This window comes from Vanacampus margaritifer, chromosome 8 (assembly GCF_051991255.1).
Source record: "Vanacampus margaritifer isolate UIUO_Vmar chromosome 8, RoL_Vmar_1.0, whole genome shotgun sequence".
Classification (NCBI taxonomy): domain Eukaryota; kingdom Metazoa; phylum Chordata; class Actinopteri; order Syngnathiformes; family Syngnathidae; genus Vanacampus; species Vanacampus margaritifer.
Genome location: NC_135439.1, coordinates 12,081,024 through 12,103,694, shown reverse-complemented (window position 1 = coordinate 12,103,694; position 22,671 = coordinate 12,081,024). Strand labels below are relative to the sequence as shown.

General features: G+C 36.4%; 1 protein-coding gene across 2 annotated transcripts in view; it reads right to left on the bottom strand.

The window, feature by feature from the left end:
* Positions 1 to 1,377: 1,377 nt before the first annotated feature.
* The window catches only part of LOC144056339 (sodium-coupled neutral amino acid transporter 3-like), a 39,366-nt gene continuing 18,072 nt past the window's right edge, over positions 1,378 to 22,671 (bottom strand). For both annotated transcript variants that reach the window (XM_077573086.1, XM_077573087.1), the window contains 14 exons: positions 22,438 to 22,531; positions 22,239 to 22,354; positions 17,687 to 17,760; positions 16,725 to 16,817; positions 16,535 to 16,616; positions 12,567 to 12,649; positions 11,698 to 11,756; positions 11,259 to 11,402; positions 9,609 to 9,688; positions 8,124 to 8,224; positions 6,533 to 6,657; positions 6,099 to 6,243; positions 5,401 to 5,504; positions 1,378 to 4,500 (listed from right to left, as the gene is read on the bottom strand). In XM_077573086.1, coding sequence (XP_077429212.1) covers positions 4,396 to 4,500; positions 5,401 to 5,504; positions 6,099 to 6,243; positions 6,533 to 6,657; positions 8,124 to 8,224; positions 9,609 to 9,688; positions 11,259 to 11,402; positions 11,698 to 11,756; positions 12,567 to 12,649; positions 16,535 to 16,616; positions 16,725 to 16,817; positions 17,687 to 17,760; positions 22,239 to 22,354; positions 22,438 to 22,531 — 1,405 coding nt within the window. In that variant the 3' untranslated portion in view covers positions 1,378 to 4,395. The remainder of the gene's footprint in view (positions 4,501 to 5,400; positions 5,505 to 6,098; positions 6,244 to 6,532; positions 6,658 to 8,123; positions 8,225 to 9,608; positions 9,689 to 11,258; positions 11,403 to 11,697; positions 11,757 to 12,566; positions 12,650 to 16,534; positions 16,617 to 16,724; positions 16,818 to 17,686; positions 17,761 to 22,238; positions 22,355 to 22,437; positions 22,532 to 22,671) is intronic.

Here is a 22,671-nt window from a genome sequence, read left to right as displayed (position 1 = left end):
GTTGTATTGTGTGTTTTCGAGTGATTTTGTGTCGTTTCCTTTAAATCACTTTATTAGGAAAAAAAATATTTAAGCCTTAAGTATTAAGTTCAAATGTTATTATGGTTAACATTTTTTAGCACTATGTGAAGCAAATAATAAAGGCTAATTATTCTAATGAGCATGAAAATTCAAATTTTGTTATGTTTTGTTTTTGCATTTGCACCCATAATTTTACTAACTTTACATTGTTTTTGGTAATAACACAAATCTTAAGAGCCGTTTGGGAGCCAAAAGAGCCGACTCTTTTTCTTTTTCTTTTAATTATTATTATTGAGGTGATCCAAAAGAGCCAGTTCTTCAAAAAGAACCGGAATTCCCCTCATTACCTTCGACTCTTTTACTGGCACACACAAAAAGAAAGCAAGAGAGAGGGAGAGAGAGAGAGACACCCGCCTCCTCGTTCCATGTAGGGCTTTATGGGAAATGTAGTCAAAGTGGATATAATATAGTATTACTATTTGCACAATGTAGGCCTAACTGTTTTTGTTGTTGTTGTTTGTGTGTGTGTGTGTGTGTGTGTGTGTGTGTGTGTGTGTGTGTGTGTGTGTGTGTGTGTGTAGCTTACATCAGGTTTTTGTGCTCAAGGGCCACATTTGATTTTGAACGGATGGGCCAATGATGAGGTTAAAAATGTATTTTTTAAAATGTGTTTAAAATACTTTATTTCACATTAAAATAAGAATTTTCATGTAAAGGTACATAATTAAAGCATACATGTTTGTTTTTTAATTGGTATTATTTATCCAACCATCCTTCCGTGCCATTTATTCTCACAGCGGGAGTGTACTAGAGCCTATCCCAGGATATATTGGGTGCAAATATGAGATCATTTGCAACATAGAACACCTGTTCGCTTCTATAATTATTGCTTCATTATAATTCAAAGGAGGAAATTGTACACAATGCAATAAGGGACGCATATAAGTGTAATTGGAATAATCCAGCCCTAATTATGTTTTTCTTTTTGTTTGTTTGTTTTTAGGTAAATCATCTCCACTACTAGAAAAAAGATTAAGCATGTTATCAATATGATATAACGCTAAAAAACATCAAACTATATATTTTTTAAAGCCTTGCATGTCGAAAGCTCATTAAAGTGGTTCATTACAACAAAAGAACAGAACATCTCGAGGGCCTCTCAAGCAGGACTACAGCGTCACCTGGTGGACGATGTTGTAACTTTTAAGTTAACTGTACGACAAATGCATACTGTATGAAGGATAATATTTTCATGTACTGCTTCGTGAATGATATTTACATGAAGTGTCAATGTAGTCTACTGTGTATCAATATAATGTAGCATGTGACACAAATAAGTAACATCGACCCAAATGGGAACGTTCATTATCTTTATTGCAACACTGTTTACAGTACAATACTGCCAGCGACATATTAAAATATAGACATACAAGAAAATAGACACCAATTGAAGGACAAGAGGTTTAAAAGCACTTTGAAAATTATTATATATATATTTTTTATATTTGACTAAAACTGTAACTGCTATTTACATTATACAAACTAGATATGCATATCGAATATAAAGGGTATACGTGTATTTACATTTATTTATAAATGCTGGCCAATGTCAACGTTTAATACTTTTAATACATCACAAAGAGGGTCATTCACTGAGAGCTGGCCCCCCCCCAAAAAAATCATAGAGTTCCTGGCTCAGCCACCAACACTGATTATCACAGTTATTAAGATTTATCATTTTTGTGGCATTTTCTTTTTGTGCATCAAAATGTTTTAGACAACCATTTTAATCACGGAGGATACAGCGGCTGACCCCAAATAACCTCCACTGCATTTGAATAGAAAACACTCATAAGCAGACAGTAGATAACAAAAGGGGGACGGCAAATGTTGGCAAATTGAAAGAACGACAACACACTCACACAGCACTGACCGGGTTTGACGGTGTGAAAAAAGAAGAAGTTAATACACAGAAAGGTTGACAAGATCACTAATGATTTTGAGCAGCTGTTACCACTGGGGACATCATAAACACATTTGCACTAGATTATGAGTTGTCTTGTGAGTATACGTTCAAATTTAACAACACTGCATATAGTCACCACAGTTGTGATGTTTCCGTTCATAAATAGGACAAAATTGCAACGACACATCCATCTAAATTGGTTGCCTTTGCTCTACTAAGTAGATCAGAAGAGGAACATTAGAAAAACTCATGTTAATTCAAGTAATATCTGATAGAACACCCATTGACACGTTGCTACTTGTGGAATTTACATTGGGTTAATTAATACAGCATATATGGTGTTAAACAAAAGGGACACGCCCACATACCGGTACATCAAACATGTTTCGCACAGTCAGTAAGAACGGCTACCAGATGTTGTGCTTTTAGTCAAAGAAAGTGCTAATGCTAAACAGCAACGTTGCAAACAGTATTGCGTCTGTCGTTTTCAGTGTTGGACGCAGACATTAAAGTGGAAGTCACGGCTCACCTGTTTTCTGAGTTTGGTCACGTGACGTGACGGCATTTTAACGTCAATGGAAGTCAACAGCAGAGGGCAGTATAATGTCAAAATGCTTGCACCTTAAAATGGCTGAAAATGATTTTTCCACCCACGAAATATTAATCATAATACTGTGTTTGGACGAGTGGGGGCACATAGAACATATTATTGCTTTTTTTTTTCTCTCATTCACTGCCATTGACGGCTATAGACGTCAAAAATGCATTTTAACTATTTCTATTAGTTTACATTTTTTCCCCCACTTTTGTTAACAAGAGTATGGAAATCTTGATTTTTTTAAATTGTACATTTATAACAAATATAAAATTTGTGATTAATCATGAGTGAGTAAAGTCATGCGATTAATTACAATTAAAAAATGTAATCGCCTGACGCCCCTAATTTTTGATAATCTTTTCTTTTTCTTTTTTCAAATCGCATCAGGCGATTACAATTTTTAATTGTAATCAATTGCATAACTTCAATAGTTAACTCACGATTAATCACAAATTTTATATCTGTTCTAAATGTACAATTTTTTTCTAGGTTTTCATACTCTTGTTAACAAAAGTGGAAAAAAATGTTAAACTAATAAAAAATAGTCTATAGCCGTGAATTGCAGTGAATGAGTTAACTTGACTTCCACTTTAGTGAAGACAAAACTGTTGCTAGTCGCTGCTTAAATGGACCCTGTTGTCTAGGTTATCTCAGAAACAACGCACATACTTTTTAATATATATCATCAAGGAAGAAGAACACTGAGAGGTAACTTTCTTGAGGTCTTCAGTATAGGCAATCATTAAAAACGAAAAAAAAAACATACTATGGCGGTGCCTTGAGATAAGAGTGATATAATTTGCTTAGAGTCATCGTTCAAACGATTTGACTTAAGTAAGGATAATTAGACATTGTGTATTCGTAGCTTTGCCTAAATAAAGTCTGATTAGCTTAAAGCTAACAAACAATGCAAAACACCATTAACAGGCTAATGCAAATAGCATCAGCGTTGCGGCGAGATTTTAACTCAAACCGTGGAGTATTACAGCAGCGTGAGTTGTGAAACTGTTCTTCGTGCTATACCACCCTCCGGTGGCGAAGGAGCAGCACAACGTCCATTGAAATGAAGCACAAAATGTGGTTTAAATTCTATTTATTTTGAATTACTGTAAAATATTATAAAGTACAATATTCTATAATGTGATTGTTGTTATTAAAAACTCATTATAAAGACAAAATGGCATTTCAATTGATTTCAACTGAGAAATGGAAAGAAAGGTTGAACTCATATCTCAAGGCACCTCTTGTATAAGTATTCATTTTAAATCCTTTTTGGACGGCCGGGAGCTAAATCTCAATTGAGTAGGAGTAAACATATTTTTTACACAATTAAAACCATCCGGTTTAATCATTTAAAACAGAGGTCGAGGAAGGAATGTTGTTGAAAATGTGCTTTTTTTGTGCTACACGACGGCTTGGATTTATTGTACGTTTATACTTGAATGGGCTAAAAGGAGCGTGTGTATTGCAATCTCAGCAGGACTGCCAACCAGATTAGACTCACAGTCAGCACAGTGACAGATGAATGTGGAACGAAATCAGCTTCCTACATTGTTGCTTTTCCATCTCATATGCATCTCACCTAACAAGGCACACCCTCTCAATTTAAAAAAAATCAAAACTGTTTGTCCAGTAGTTTTGTGTGGCAGGATGTACAGTACAAAGTTTGTTTTGTGCAGGGACATAGCATCCTCCAAAACCTGTCACTCCCCCAAAATTCTCTATGGAATATCCAAAGTAAAAACCATGACTGAGACATCAACTAAATCAACCCAAAAAGGAAATTCCTGGACAAGAGCTGAAGGCCCGTTTAGTGACCTGTGTTGGCTTTGCTGCTGCCTGAAGTCCAGTCAATAATGATAAAGCTGAGACTCATTATCATGAACAGGAAGCCGAGGCCAGCAAAGCAGGCTGCCTATAAGAGAGACAAAAAGTTATTACATTCAGGTGAGGAAATGGATAGCCTCTTGTTTACTTTTACTCATACAGTAATCCCCCTTCCATCGTGGGGGTTACATTCCAGACCACCCCCACAAAAAGTGAAATCCATTATATATATAATCACATTTAAACACATAGTAGATTGAGAGAGCAAACGCAATAAAAAATAAAAATCCTTTTCAGTGAACAAATCCCATTTTTTACAATTTTTCATTTCACAATATACATCAATAATCATACCCAAAGACGTAAATTATCAAATTAATCTATAGCCGTTGCTTTCAGTAGGCGTAAAAAGCAGGACTACAGCAATAATTTCAATAATTTCCAACAAAAACTAGGCTATGCTGAAAAACAGTACTTCTTGTTTCATTCTTCTTTTTTCAAATTACACCATCACAAACTAAATAAGTGTGCCGCCATCTAGTGGTCGATATCGGAATTACACCCAATATAAATGAGCGTTCGGCCAAAATAGTTATTAACTGTATGTAAAGAACAATGCTTTTATTAGCTACATTTGCTACAATCTCGGACCTTTTAATTTCTAGCTTCCGGTTGGGGAAAGTTTTGATGATGTTGAGGCACAACAGCACACGGCATACAGTATGTCTAAATTAATTAAAATCTGACTGCGTCATGTTATCAGAAAATATTGGAGCACAGTTTGCATTCAGCAATCTGGTAACTGCTCATGGGACGCACTTGGACTTCCCCATGTGACAATGATCCAAAGCACAAGGCCAAGTCGACATTTTGTGGTCACAATGTTGTGATGTGGTCATCACAGCCTCTTGACCTCAGTGTTCCACCAGGGTATGTAAACTCAGAAGCACAACTAACACTATTTGTGTCACTGTAGTTCATTCCTCACCAGGATTTTGGGGGTTGAGCGCAGCGGCTCCTCTTCTTTGGGTACGATACGAATGTAGAAGACCGCAGGAAAGATGAAGATAAGACAAGGGGCAGATGTGGCACCTGGAAACAAAAAACAGGAATTCTACATTAACTCATTCACTGCCATTGACGGCTATAGACGTCAAAAATTCATTCAAACGTTTTTTCTCCATTTTTGTCAACAAGAACAACAACCTAGAATTTTTTTATTGTACATTTAGAACAGATATAAAATTTGTGATTAATTGTGAGTTAACTAGTGAAGTCATGCGATTAATTATGATTAAAAATTGAATCGCCTGACACCCCTAATTTTTAATAATCTTTTTTTTTCTTTTTTAAAGAAAAGATTATTACAAACAAAAAATAAAATTAAAATATATATTTTTTTGTTTTTAAAGAAGAAAAGATTATTAAAAATTAGGGGTGTTAGGTGATTAATTTTTTTTGTAATTAATCGCATGACTTCACTAGTTAACTCACGATTAATCACAAATTTTATATCTGTTCTAAATGTAATTTTTCATTCTCTTTTTAACAAAAGTGGAAAAAAATGTCAAACTAATAGAAATAGTTCAAATGAATTTTTGACGTCTATAGCCGTCAATGGCAGTGAATGAGTAAATCTTAAGGTTGGGAATATTGTGGTTTTTTTCCCAGGGTTTTCGTGCGTACCTATGATCCCAAAGATGCCCAATATGTTTGGGGCAAAGATGACCAGCAGGTTGATGAATGTGAGCAGTGTGAATGCAATGGCGACGTGTCGTGGCCAGTTGAAGGTCTTGTTAGGGAACATCATCTGCTGGATGGCCCTTCGAACCTGATGACAGGAGACACGACATACCGTATAGCAAAGTTGCTACTACAGTGAATGCTTTGGCATTTGTGAATTTGCATATTTTCTGGTGTTGTCATTTATGTAACATAGGTTCATGATTGTCTGCATGATGAATGCTCCTCTTGGTTTAAGTGCTTTGCTGCCATCTTGTGGCATCCATACACAATTACAATTCCCTTTTAAAGGGGTGTTAATTGTATCTGAGGTTGACAGTACAGTATAATAACCGTAATCTGACTGTGCCAGTGTTTTAATTATCAATTGTACTTACGGGAAAGAGCACGATGGGCACAGTGAGTGTGACAGCGGTGAGCACAGCGACACGCACACACAAAATCAGCGTGTCATAAGGGTCAATACGACTGTAGGTGTGAAGTAACTCGGCCTCCACTTCACCTGCAAGATAAAAGGACACGAATGACACTGCACGATGTACATACTGTACACATCTTCAAAAATAATTAGAACACGATCATGTACAGGTGCTCGTCAAAAAATTGGAATATCCTCAAAAAGTTGAATCATTTCTGTAATTCCATTCAAAAAGTCAAACTTTTATAGATTATTATTATTATTATTTATTTTTTACATTATTTGGACTTCCAGATCATAAAACCCATGAAAACAGGATGTCAAAAAATTTGAATAATGCGAAGAAATCACCATGCATACTTCCCAGTCTTTTTGCATGAAAAAAAAAAGATAGATGGATGGTATTTTCAAGACAATATGTCAATCTTCAATAGTTGGTTGGATTCCCTTAGCCTCAATCACTGCCTCGATGCCCCGTGGCAATGCTCAGGCTTTATTGATGCGTGTTGTCAGCTCTTTATTTTTGGGTCTGGTGGCCCTTTTCCTCTTGATAGTACTGTATTACAAAAGGAAAACAAGGGCCACAATACTGTCACTTATGTTATGACCCCAGAATATATAATCTATGAAAGTTTGACTTTTTGAATGTAATTATGGAAATTATTTAAATTTTTGGGGATATTCTAATTTTTTGACAAGCACCTGTATAGCAGAGGTGGGCAAACATTTGTGCTTCAAGGGCTGCATTTGATTTTAAATGTATGGATGGGCCAGTTTATTCCTAGATCATGAGAAAAAATTAATTATTGCATATGTAAAAGATGCAAAATTGAATAATAATAATCCATGCTCATTTTAATAGTGGATACTTGGAAATTAATATCATTTAATTAAAAATGTTAAACGTATATCTTGAAAATATTTAATGAGACAAATGAAAAAGTAGTGAATTAAAAATTAATTATTTTTTTTAACCATTTTTAAAAATTGTTAAATTAATGTAACACATATTACAGAACTCCTGATAATGTAAATAAATGCTCAGTAAACTGGGTTAAGTAACCAGGCTGTTTGTCCACTAGATGGCAATGATGCATTAGCCTTACAACATGAACATTACAGACAAAACAACACATAACAACACTTTTTGGCTACTACAACAGGTAAATGTTCCTCGGTTTACGACAGCGTAGACGTTAACGCAAATACATATCACTCAAGCCAAAATGACAGTAAATATTTGTATGAAAAATGTAATAATAATAACGATCTGGCCTAAACATACAACAATAAATAATTAATAATTAACAATAAATAATTCCTATGGCATGTGCCATTCATAATCTCAAAACAGAGTTGAACTGGCACACAATAATAATAATAAATAAATAAATAATAATAATAATAATAATAATAATAATAATAATTTGCCGAATGTTGGGTCAGTCAATTTAAAGCACCCAAGCAGAATTTAGTCATCCAAATGGTTAAATGCAGCAAACTTGAGTGAATATTCTGCAGTGGGTCTGGGAGGAGGTCAAATTCCTCACCATAGAAGGTCAAGTATCCAAAGAGAGCAGCCAGGAAATACATGACGTACATGACTGCAATGGACATGTTGGCCACATGCTGCATCTTTTTCTTGGTGGGGCTGAAATATGAAAATATAGCCACGTGATATCACACACATATACAAACACATTAGCCAAACAGAGAATAAAAGTAGTTAGTGCATTAGCTTTAGCGGCATGAACGTTTTCACAGCCTTGGGATTCATACAGTGGAACTTCCTACTGTAAGTTAATGGACTTTCTATCACAATGCTTGACTTTTAATTTTAAAACAAATATTTCTATTTGCCATCTTAAAATCTTCATTAACCCCTGGGCGTTATTTGTCCATTTTTTGGCTTTTTTCTGTTTTTCTGTTTTTCATCAAAGAAAAAGCATTTGGAAAAAATACACTAGGGACCTGACATTTTACCAGGATTGTTTAAAAATGTAGAAGTTCAAATTGGCACCATGCTGTAATTTATAATTATTACCAAACAGGAGGGAGAGATTCACACAAAGTTGTTGTAATAATGCCCGATTTTGGCTCATTGACTCCCATTGTAAATCACAGTTTTTGATATGCTGTAAACCTGATGTGTTATAATGCATTTTCCGTGATTACTGATGCAATCGCTTCTTTGACGAGTCATAAACATGAAAATAGAGGAATTTGTGTGTTTAGAGTGTTAACACAAAAATCCACTAGGTGGTGCCAAAGGCTAATAAATGAATACAAAATGCATGCATAAAAAAACTCTATTGTTATGACTTATGGACTTGTTTGAGCCTCTAACTATGTCATATGAAATATTCAAATTATTATTTTATTTTATATATATATATATACAGCATAGTTAGTCTTGCTATTAGCATAATACTGTTATTGTTGTCCATAGGGTGCATTAAAAAAAAATAAAAAAATAAAAACTATATATGTGTAGATAGGTCTGATGCCACTGAACATTTTGAGTGGTTGAAAGTGAAAAAAATATTCATAAATGACTAAGTTATCACACTTCAAAGGAAATACCAGATTTTGGCAAAAAATACAAGAATTTAATCAAACTATAATAACGCCGAGGGGTTAAGGTAATGTTGTAGGTAAAAAATACAAATTAATAATTAAATAATAATAATAAAATGAAACTAAAAGTAAATACTAGTGATTTTTTTAAATTGTGTTTTGTTTAAATTTGTAGGAATATTTCCCACTGAAATCCAAATGTACAAAATGTACACTTCTTATAGAATTCAGCTTTAGAGGTTCCACTGTAACTAATTTTAGGAAGCAAAAGTGTTTTGAAGCGGGCATTACACAAACAACATGCTCGGTCATTCAAGGAGTGCCAAAACATTTCCACAAAAAAAGGAATAGTGTCGCGGGGATCAGCCAAACACAAAGTTGACATTGTAGCCCTCTTGTTTGCTAGGCAGCAGATTATTTGCCCAAAAAGCAGCTTTCTTGCCATCATAAGCACATACTTGCGTAGCTCTGTGTAGATGGGCAGCACCTCAGGGTGGCACACAAAGGCAAACGCCAGGATGGGGATGGTGTAGGCAGTCTGAAAATCAACCCCAAAAGGTCACCATAGATACAGCAGTGCCATCCCAGACGTCTTACCACTAATTTTTGCTCTTTACTGGCCGTTATTTGGCAAAACAGAGCTAATTGTTTCTCTGTGATTAACCCCCCCAAGTTAGAATGCCTTGCATGTAAGCTGCTAAGCACCAGGGCTGTGCTTTTGCTAACCTGGTTTACAAATTATGTATAAATGTATTCTTTAAAATGCCTTTAAAAAAAAGTCAAATTGTTAAATCGTTTGTAACGAGAATGCTTGTGACTGCTGTATCAGAGAGATGAAATGTAAAAATATAGGAATAAATGACAATAAAACCACAGGTCTGTCCTGTTTTATAACAGGCTGTGCTATGGAACACAAGATCGTTGAAGAGAAATGTGCAGGGCTCCCACTAATCACAACTATATTAAGCGTAATGATAAGCTGTTTTCTTAATCCTTTGTTTTTGTTTCCATGTGGTCCGTCGAAATATGGAGAATGGAGCTGCCAATGTGTGGTAAACATCTTTGACTGGCAAATACTTCACAAAGTATTTTCAAGTACGTTCAAATTAATTTGCAAATACACGTACGTTTTAAATGTACTTGGGGGGGGGGGGGGGGGAGATGCAGAACGGGAAATCATGTACACTTTCCTTCCTTTTCTTTGGTCCTTCCTCGGGTCTCCTGACGGCCTCACGACTGGCTGGAAGTGTTCGGTTTAGGTGAACGGTATGGGATTTTTTAATAGGTTTTAGGTGAACTAATGAATACACACACACTCGCACGCACACACGCACATACACATACTCACCCACATAAAAAAATAAATAAATTAAATATATAAAAAAAAAGGAGAGCAATGATGATGACATGTCAAATCGGTAAAATTACCGAATGAACAAGACTGAGCTCTCCAGAAAAAAAAAAAAAGGGAAATCATGTACAGCAGACATGAGAATAAATCATAAAAATGATGAATAAATACTGTTTACTCAATTCATATTGGTATAATCTTTTTAAGTTGCACATGCGCACGTTATAGCCCGTGGCATCATGGGAAAAATGCTAAATTCTTAGCATTTAGCCTGCAAGTACCGAACGTACTTCCAAATACGTTTAAACGTAATTACAAGTAAATTTACACCTATTTGCCAGTCAAAAACGTGTACCCCACAGTGGCTGTTCCATGCTTCCGTAGTGCCGTGAAAAAATAAACGTCAACGTCATCAATTATTGACCTCGACTCGACTTTGAATACATTATAGTTGTTGACTGAAAAAAAATCTTCAGTCATTCAAACCTTGTCTAAACGCAACTTTTTGGACTCTTGTCTGTGCTCACCTAAGCACACTGCTAAGTTGAGAGGTCACCAACCAACCAACTAACCAACTTTGTCTATCATTACATCACATTTGGGTAAATGTCTCAATCTCACGCAGGGTGTGATAAGAGTGCTTCAAGCCAAGCGTGACCATGCTTGGATTGTGATTTGTCACTGGCGGCATGCTGGAGATGACACAAGTGTGTTTCTCTTAGTGGCAGTCAGTATGAGTGGCATGCCTGATCCTTACTTGGGAGTTGAGGTTGGCCATTTTGGGAACGCAGGAGAGGTCGTCCGCCCCGCCGGGATCCGTGATGTTCAGGAGGCCGCCGGCAGTGCCGTTGATGGCAAAGTCCACAAATGGACAAGGGATGTTGAACTTCTTGTAAATGACCTGCAGAGAATAATAAATAAGCAGTTAGCATATTCAGTGGACAGTATAGCTCAACAGGAAGGGAAAGGGAGAGAGCAATACATGGATTACAGCTCGCACAGCCAAAAGTAGGTCAGTGAAAGTCAGACAATCAACATAGCCTGGAACAGCATCACGCAAAGAGAATACAAAAGCCGGTTTGAAGGGGAAAGTGCCAATCTTATTAAAAGCTGATCACAACGTATCAGCATGTACTCATCTGTTATGACTATCTTTATGTTTATATTTAAGACACCAAATGTCAGACTAGACTTACCGCGACGAGGAAGAACACCATGCAGCTTAAGGAGAAGCCACTGGTGTAGCCCAAGTACCCTGAAACAAAACAAAACAGTTCAGCCCACAGCTGTTGATTGAGAAGGATTTCATGTGTATACCTCCAGTGTTTATTTCTGAATGAAAACCTTTAACTATGTCATATAATTGACAAATATCAGATAAATAAAAGTAAGAAAAAAAGTTGAGAATGTTGGTTATCCGAATACAGGCTGGAGATCGATGAACAGTTACTTCAAAGCTTTTATTTGTACAGAATATTCCGGGCACAAGTGAGTAACAGACAATGGCTGCAGCCTCTCACAAGTGTGAAGATTATAGAGGATTTACAACATTCTTATACTATCTTGAAGGGCGGTACCACAAAGCCCCCAGGAAACAGCCCACCCGGAGTTCACCGGACATGAGATAAGACTTCAAAGACATCATTCAAACACATTGACTTCAACCACAGACAATGGCCCATTGTTGTGAAAAAAGAGGAGGTTTTTCAGACATGACGGCACCTGGCAGAAATTGCGTTAACACTCACAAAGATACATCCGTAGAATAAAGCTCTACTGAGGAAATAAGGAAATTAAAACAGTAATGACTAAATTTGGGCAGAAGACCCTTTTCAAAACACAACCTAACGTGATGCAACAGCCCTCCCCGAGAGAGCTAGCCTGCTCAATTAGCGATATGCTACAACAAGCTAGCAGTGCTGGGCAGAAGCTAAAGTGCAACGTTAAACGCTTCGGACTCTCTAATGTGTTTATGCTACAGTGTGGTCCCAATACTTCCTTCCTATTACACTGTAGATCTCACCTTCGTTAGTATTTGCTATCAGCTTTAGGTTCATAGACTCACCAAGCTGCTTCATGAGCGCCAGTGGCAAAATCACGGCGATCGATACAATGATCACAAGGTAGTTGCCGTTCATGTACCATTCACTGCAGAGAGGCAGAAAAACATAAGTCCGGTTACAAACACATAATAGAAGACAATAATGTATGTATGTATGAGAGGGGGGGTGGGGGCAGATACAGTATAGGGGTGCAGCCAATATCAACATATATAGCCATTGTTGTGTGCCCGTTGTATCTGCTACAAGATTTTGACTCAAGGGGAGAAGTTTTGCCAAGCATGACCGTGACACAATGCGCCACGCTACTGCCAAAACAAGGAGCTATTTTTAGTCAGGGTGATTCACTTCTTCTCTTCTATCAAGTGGGAAAATTGCATAGATACACACTCCCTCTTTGTAGCTGTCTAGCTCTTGCACGCGCACACACAAAGTGCAACAAAAATGTAGAGGCTCATCTAGCCTGTTGTCATCCTGCCCTCTGGCCATCTGGTCCAGGGACACAATCTTTCCCTGATTACCACAGACACACCACCCTACAGTTTTTTTTTTTTTTTTTTATAAAGGCACAGATGTTATAAGCAAGAATAACATCTGCCAATCAAGGAAGACTGACATGCTGAGTAATTTACCAGCAATGCGTAAGTAAGTATGCATGAGGTTGATTGTGTTGGAGAAAATAGACTTGAGCATCACTCTCAGAAAAGAAGATGTGATTTTAATTAAAAACAAAACGGATCTTCAATGTTTCTTTTTTTTTTTTGGGCCAAAAAATAAGCGGTATAAAGTGTATTTAGTTTTGCATTTCATACCAAATAGTGAGTGACTGGCCACGGCACAGATGATTGACACATACAGAAAATAATGTGGACGTCATGTCACAGTCTATGATTTCTACTGTGACAGAAAAAACAACAATCTTTATCTTCATTTGCCTCCTTTTTCTTGAAATGTGAGAATATAATTATTATTTTTTTCTTATCCACTTGGATGAGCATTTGACCAAGTATCCTTCATCAATCAATTAATTACTTTTTATGGGATGGGAGAACCTCTCTGAATATTCTGAACTCCATATGCTAATGAGTTTGTTTTGCACCAAATCACATTATTTTCATAACAATTCCACTGGCCACACAAAATTTCAAGATGGCGGTCCCAAAAAGCCAAGAATAACTCACATACTGAAGTTGAATATAAATTATTATGGATAATTTGGTTTTTGCGGTTCTTGAGATACAATTAGGGTTGCGCCTAACAATAATTTTAATAAATAATAAATCTGTTGATTATTTTACAATTAATTAGCGAATTTAATTATTTATTTTTTTGACTTTACATTCCTATATTAACTCATTCACTGCCGTTGACGGCTATAGACGTCAGAAATTCATTTTAACCATTTCTATTAGTTTAACATTTTTTCCACTTTTGTTACTATGAAAACCTAGAACTATTAGAAGTCATGCGATTAATTACAATTAAAAATTTCAGGCAATTAAAATTTAGAATTGTAACTAATCGCATGACTTCACTCACGATTAATCACAAATTTTATATCTGTTCTTAATGTACAATTTTTTTAAAAAATTCTAGGTTTTCATACTCTTGTTAACAAAAGTGGGAAAATTTTTAAACTAATAGAAATAGTTCAAATGAATTTTTGACGTCTATAGCCGTCAATGGCAGTGAATGAGTTAATAATCTTTTCTTTAAAAAAAAGAAAAGAAAAGAAAAAAGAAATTATAATAAAAAATAAATAATAAATAAATTAAAATAACTTAAAAAAAGGTTATTAAAATTAGGGGCGTCAGGCGATTAATTTTTTTCGTAATTAATCGCATGTATTCACTAGTTAACTCACGATTTATCAAAAAAATGTATATCTGTTCTCAATGTACAATCTTTTTTTTTTTAGGTTTTTATACTCTTGTTGACAAAAGTGGAAAAAAAGTTAAACTAATAGAAATAGTTCAAATGAATTTTTGACGTCTATAGCTGTCAATGGCAGTGAATGAGTTAAAAAAAATATTTCAAATTGACAGCAAAGAAAATGCAGAATATGTATTGATTATGATTCAGTTACTGGTGTGGTACTGTAACATGTCAGACAAATGGCAAACATTTTGATAATAATTTTACAAAATAAAAGCAGTTTTACAGATGTCTTATTTTGATTGGTTGATTTGAAAAATAACAGTCTGTTTTCGTGCTACAGAAATCTGAGCACATTTACTGTTGAAAGGCAAAAATTTTAAGGAGTTGGACTATTTTAAGTTAAACAATGGCTCTAAACGATTAATTTGTGATAATAGTCGTTGACTTATTTGATATTTAATTGAATTATTTGTCTGTTAAAAAAAGGTAATAAATATGAATATCGTGGGCATTCTGATCTGTGTCTGTTCCAGTTCTGGCCAGCCATATTTGTATTCATCTTACCATTGGACAATCCACATTTTTGGGCAGACAAAACCAAATCCACTGAATCCTGAATGGTCAATAAAACCATACCGAGAAACGCTTTACATCTCCTTTAATGTGTATAACAAACAAAAGAGAGGGTTGAAAGTGGGGTAAGAGTGACGGGGTGAGAGTGTAACATCCCAAGTTCGTGAGTGTTGTTTGTCCCCGCGGCCACCTGCGCTCGGTCAGAGATATCCTATGGTTCGTGGAGTGTAGCCGTGTTTTTGTGTGAGACTTTCCCGGTTTGGCCTTGCTGCTCTCCTCCTCTGGGGTTACTATCACAGCTGTTCGCACGCCAGCTGCGCCGCATGTTCCGCTGGCACGATAGTGAGAAGGCTCCGGATCATAACCCGACGCATGAAATGATACAATAAGTCACTGCACTGGTGCCATTAGGTTTTTTCCTGTCATGGCGGACTCAAGCGAACAGTTCTGCTGTTGTTATCCAAAATGTGACTGTGGCTGTGAATAAAGTAACACTTTCATGTTGCAGCACACACATACAATTTTATTGACGGGCTTATTAAATTAATAATATTATTTACTTATCATCTTGTAAATAAAATATTTAATGTTTCTAGCTACCACCAGCAAAGTGCTTGGGTATCTGTACTCCTTGTTGGCAAACACTATTTTACACCAATTCGGGGCTTTGGCGCCCTCTTGTGGCATTTTAAGTCATTCACTGCCATTGATGGCTATAGACGTAAAAAAAATTATTTGAACTATTTCTATTAGTTTAACATTTTTTTCCCACTTCTGTTAACAAGAGTATGAAAACATTTTTTTTATTGTACATTTAGAACAGATAGAAAATTTGTGATTAACCGTGAATTAACTAGTGTAGTCATGCGATTAATTATGATTAAAAAAAATAATCGCTTGATGCCCCTAATTTTTAATAATCTTTCATTTATTTATTTATTTTTAAAATAAACAATTATTAAAAATTAATTTTAAATAATATTTTATTTATTTATTTATTTTTAAAATAAGCAATTATTAAAAATTAGGGGCGTCAAACGATTAATTTTAATAATCTTTTATTTAATTATTTATTTTTAAAAGAAAAGATTATTAAAAAATTAGGGGCATCGGGCGATAAAATTTCTTAATCGTAATTAATCGCATGACTTCACTAGTTAACTCGCGATTAATCACAAATTTTATATCTGTTCTAAATGTACAATAAAAAAAAAATCTAGGTTTTTATACTCTTGTTAACAAAAGTGGAAAAAAATGTTAAACTAATAGTTCAATAGCAGTGAATAAGTTAAGAGCGGAATTAGCAACGTAAGTTTTTCAGCCAATAACTGAGGAAAGCTTCCACAGGAAAAAAAAAAATGCTGATGAATGCACCTAATGAAGTATCTGATAGCGCTGATACCAGGCATGTGTAAATAAAAACAAACGCGGCGTCTATTGCTTCCCACCTTGATATATGCAAGACGCTGTAGGTGCTGTTACTACAAAATGGGAATAAATTATGTCTGGACCGATTACTCACCCTGCTGGTTTGTCCACCTTAAGGAAGGCCTGAATGACCAGAGGAAATTCATACTTGACTATGTATAGATAACTGGACATCGCTGTAGAAGGGAGACACACACACAGTTAGATTTCAGACGGAGAGGATTATCTAGGATGTATTAGGAGATGTGTACGTGGGAAGACAAATTTGGAGCGTGCGTGCTCACCTCCAATGTTTTGCAGCGTGATAGCGATACCTGCTGCCATCTTCCCCGGGGTGCCAAAAGCCCTGTAGCCGAGCTGCTCATAAGCACGGATACCTTAACACATGAAAAAATGTTTTTGTTTTTAAATTCAGTGCAATACCTATAGGAGCAAACCATACTACTGTTACGCATTTTAATTATTGTCATGTCGGGCTGCAGCTTTCAAATATTTTTTTAATCAAGTACTCTATTGATTACTCCCTTGACTAATTGTGTGTATTCAATAAAAAACTGATTTTGCACATGTGAGGTGTAAGTATTATTGTACTGTATGTCCACTTGGGGGTCACCATCCTCATGTTCCACTGTAGTATCTGTGACTTTGAGTGTGTATGGTGAGTGACGTGGGTGTCAGCGAGTATTGAGTATTTTTCCATATCACTATTACGGAATGTTGTATATATTGGTTCAACACTTGCACACTACCAATTGAGTCTATTATTGTCTTCTAAATATTTAAAGGGAAGTCACCCCCCCCCCCCCAATAATATGTTCTATGCATCGCCACTAGTCTAAATATGGTATTCTGGTTAATATTATGTTAGTGGAATATGAGATAAGCAGCAAAATCCAGCAGTTTTTATCAAGGCGGCCAATTTGCCACTTGCTGGTCTCAGGTAACAACCAATCACAGCTTAGCTTCAGAAAACAGGTGAGCTGTGATTGGTCGTGATCTGAGCTTGTGGCAAAATGGCCGCCCCCTGACATGGATAAAAACGGCAGAATTTTGCTGCATAACTCATATTCCACAAATGCAATATTAATCAGAATGTCATGCTTAGACTAGCGAGGTCACTTTTAACATATTATTGTCAAGAAATGTTTGACTTCCCCTTTAACAGAGCCTCAAACATCATGGCTTTCACAGAATTAGACATGTGCAATACATGGCACATTTTAAATGCTGCAAACATGTTACATACCTACAATGCCAGAAGACTTGAGCAGTAAATGAATGGAATAGGATGAAAGGGCGGCCACCAGTGTTAGGAGAACCCTGAAAAAGACAGATACATTGAAATAAATAGAATGATTGCCAGCAAAAAACAGTATTTCACTTTTTAACCGAATCAACATAGCGACAAAATTACAAATTGAAACTCATACATCCATTTCTTTACCCTTTTAAGCATGTACTATTTTCTATTTATACAGCTGTGATATAGAAACATGCTGGCGGGTCCCCGTGGCTCGCCTTTATCTTGGATTGTTGCTGCAGCTGATCAAGTTGGCTGCCCTCTGCCCTCTACCACGCGAGGCAGCCACACAGCAGATGGACTCTTTCAAAAGAAACGACGCAATGCTGGAATTGACAGATTGTGGAGGAAATCCAGTTGACAATAATCTCTCTCCTCAGTTCAATGAGGTTTTATACACTTACTTGGACTTAAACTTATACTGTATGTATATGTAACTGTTTTTTTAAAATGTGGGACAGTCAGCCCTTAAGTAATATGCACTCATGCATGTGCGCTCAGGCGTAGAAACTGGCACATCTTCATTTAGCAAAAGTAGATGTGACTTGACTACTTAAGTGTTACTTCTACAGTGTTGTATAAATAATTATGTGCATGTGATTTCTGACAAATTCCAATAAAGTTGGAATATGCATTAAAATCTTCTGTATTGAAAGTTTTGTTCTCTTGTGTGTCAGACTGTTTCCATGGAGCACTTCCGGTACTTTCTTAGCTTTGATCCGCCGCTTTATACTGAATATAAAAATAGCATTAGTCTGATGCAACCTGTCAGATATATGTCCCATATGGTCTAGCGGTCAGGAGCCCTATTTTTCACCCATTGGCCCGGGTTCAACTCCCGGTATGGGAAGCTTTTTCTTGGAACATATGAAATTGTTCCATTACTACTGATTACTGGCTTCAAGAACAAGGAGAAATATGAAACAATGTCAATTCATGATTAGAGTAATTGATAATGTAGTGGTTCACATAGTTGAACAGCTAATGCAGGACCAATGCATTTTTTTTTGCAGTCACACTGTGATGGACTGGCAAGGGGTGACTTCAGTGCATGGTTTTGTTTTGTCATAGTGTTTTCAGCTCCTGCAGTGGCCTTGAACAGGGTAAGTAGTAGGGCTGGGATTCTTTGACTGTCTCACGATTCGATTTGATTCAGATTTTTGGGTCTGCGATTCGATTCAGAGTCGATTATTGATTCAGAAAGATTTTAGATTTAAAATGATTTGATTGACAATGATTTCTGCTTCAATTTATAGATATGCAATGAATTGTCATGATCTACTCCAGTCTGACTCGCTAATGCTAATTAGCGCACTACTCGTGGCACTTTTATCACTCAAAAGAACGACTATTCATACAAAACGATTCAGGAATGTATACAGAGAAGCATCTTAACATCCTACACTGCAAAAAAAAAACACAACTTTTATTGGAATAACTTGATCATGACTTTTTGCTTCTATGTGGCTACAACTTAACAGTGTATCAGAACGAGCGGAACCACACTGCCCCGAAGTGGTCAAATCGTGTACAACATGAACAGTGTTCCCAATAAAGGCACACACAAACAAGGTCAAGACAGTATAAAATAATTGAAATAAAATCGATTTTGGGACATTTAAAATCGATTCTGAATCATACTAAATGAGAACCGATTTTTTTGGCACACCCTTAGTAGGTAGCATAGAAAATGAATAGATGAGATGTATTCATTGTGCATCACATGGTTGACAGGGTCACAGCTGACTATATAAAAGGCAGACTACACCAGGCAGGTTAAATGGTGCATACATTCAGATTCATGCACACAGCAACGATTCTTTCTTTTTAATGACTATGAATGTAATGTAATCTTCCTTTCCCATAAATTCAGCTGGGATATGCCTCATTTCCCCAGGGACCTGAACAGGATTAGTGGCAGAAGATGGATGGATTTTCAGAGTAACGCCCAAATCAATTTCCTAAACAAACTGTGAGCAAACTCTCACTGATGCTCAGACAATTAACAGTTTGTTATTCCAGCGTGGGTCAATGCGGAAGAATGCCGGGCCGCCTTGAGGTGGAGGATTTAGTCAGTGGAGTGGCAGTGGGAGGACAGATCTGCTGACAATCACACACAGTGACACACTCGGGTCACTGTTGCGCCGCTCACAGCTTTCCGCCACACTGCATTCCAAGCTTGGCCTGAGCCACGGACATGCAGAAACCTCGGAAGCAGCCAATATTTTTGCTTGTTTGTCTGCTTGGTTGAATCATTACAATACAAAAGGAACAGAAATTGCAATGTTATCAATTTAGCAAATGGTGAAATACTCTTTTTCTTTTTTACAGTGCACATAAATAAAGAGCATGTGTTAAGATGCAGATCTTGAACCATTCTCAGAATAATATTGTTTAAGTTATTTGGAATATGTAGTTGGCTAAAGTAACTACAAATAAACCATAAACTTTGGTACCATTTTCTCCCATCCATTTGTTCTCTTTACTTCCTATCGTGTTCAAAGGCTGGCGTCTTTCCTAGTAGGCTAAAGGCAGAAGGCATAATACACCCTTGACTGGTCACCAGTCAGTGGTAAGGCACATGTGAATGGGGCATTTGCCAGGAATGGAGCACATGCCAGCAACCTAAAAGTCGGCTGTGTGAACCACAGGCCAAGAGTCACAGACACACTGGGTTCATCCAGTTCATAAAGTGAAAAACGTGTGAAAAACACAACTCAGCTCAATATAAGAAGCTTACAAAGGTAAATCCTCCAGACAAGACTGCCCTGGAAAACACCTTGAATATATCACATTACAATATAAGGAGGAGACAAATCTGATGAGATTAAAACTAAAATGTGATTTAAATATTTTAGCACTCTTATAATATTTTTAGATAGTGTTGTGGAGTAGATCTTTTCCGCCGCGTGGTCGTTTTCTTTCGGGTAGTGAGAATGTTGGTTATCTGGATACAGGCTGGAGATCGATGAACAGTTCCTTCAAAGCTTTTATTTCTACAGATTATTCCGGGCACAAGTGAGTTACAGGCAATGGCTGTAGCCTCTCACAACTGCGAAGATTACAGAGGATTTACAATATTCTTATACTATCTTGAAGGGCGGTACCACACAGTTTCCAGTAAACAGTTCAACCGGAGTTGACCGGACGTACAGAGATACATTCAAGGACACTATTCAGACACAAAATAGGGGAGGTTTTTCAGTCATGACTGCACCTGGCAGAAACTGTGATAACACTCACAAAGATACATCCGCAGAACAAAGCTCTACTGAGGAAATGAGGAAATTAAAACAGTTATGACTAAACCTGGGCAAAAGACCCTCTTCAATAGATAGATAGATAGATAGATAGATAGATAGATAGATAGATAGATAGATAGATAGATAGATAGATACTGTAGTTAGCTAGCAAAATACTGTAGTTAGCTAGCAAGATACTGTAGCTAGCTAGCAAGATAGTGTAGCTAGCGAGCTAGCTAGATAGACACGTAGCTAGCTAGATAGTCTCCAAGTCTGACTCAACTATGGATATTATGATGAACATTAAATTTTGTGCTGGAGCTTTGTATTACAGTTTTGTTTCACCTGAAAAATACTGAACACCTTTACAGTCTCACACCTCAGGTGCAAAAAAAAAAAAAAAAGGAGGTAAAAAAAAGAAGTGTTATTGTGCATCAGATGCATCTAATGATCTTATTTTGTGAAAAACAAGCACTTGAGAGCTACATTGCCTTTACAAGTGCCATCTTCAATGAATCACATCCTTCCTAATATAATGACCTTAATAAGCAGCTATAACATTCATTTCAGAATCCTAATTTGCTCACTGAAGGGCAATGTTACAACTCCAATTACTATATTTTTTACACTGAAGAAAACCCTTTGCTTTTTATTACCTGAGAGCTGCTGACAATATTACTGACAGACATTGATGCTGTAGAGGCTTAGGGATGCTAAGTCCCATCACGTATGGGCCACATAGATAACACTGTAGAAAGTAGAGAATCATCTTTACTAAAAAAAATGTGTCTGTTTAGGCAAAAAAGAAGAATATAGCCGCTAAATTGTGGGATATATTTAAATCGATGAAACCTGCCTTGTATTGGCCTTTGAAGAGGCAGTTTATTTGCTCCCCAGGGTGCTATTTTATTTGGTATCGTAACATGAGCTTGTGTTAATTAAATGATTTAGCCCTACATCATTCGCCTGCTTAATAGGAGGCTATTAAAATCAAATTAGGAATTATTTATGCGCTAAGATATCTTAGGAAAAACACTTTGCGTTAAGAAAATGAGTCAGACGACACCAATTGGTCATAAATAAAAACACTAGAGCATTAAAAGTAAAATGCCTGATTATGAGTTTGAACATTTTCAATTGAAAGTCTTATAGTAGTAAAGAGGAAAAATGAATTTGATTTCCATTATTTTTTAAGAGGTATCCTGGAATCACACTTAGAAGTTCCACTGTATTTTCATGTATTGAGAACAACTTACAAAAAAAGAACGACTCCTGTGTTAGCCATTGCGTATGCCAGTCCAAGGATTCCACTTCCCATGATCGCGTTGCCCAAGTTGAAGACGGACATCCCTAATGATGTTTTTCCCTCAAACTACAACCAAAACAGAAATAAATAATATGTTACTACTTCCGAGCATGTATTGTATAATGCACTTGAGAGTCACATGACCTTACATCAGTAAATCGAGTTGTTTTGCTGTTGTCGGCACCTGATGAGAACTCTTGGCCATCTGGCTGGTTGGCCTCTGTATTCTCAGTTCTGTTAGGACTTCATTGAGGGGGAAAAAATAAGTTAACAGCACTAATACAAAACAAAAGACGTTCAAGACCAAAAACTGTTGCTTGATCAATATCACTATAAAGTGCCTTTTGGTGTTCTCATAAATAAATAAAATGAAATACAATAAT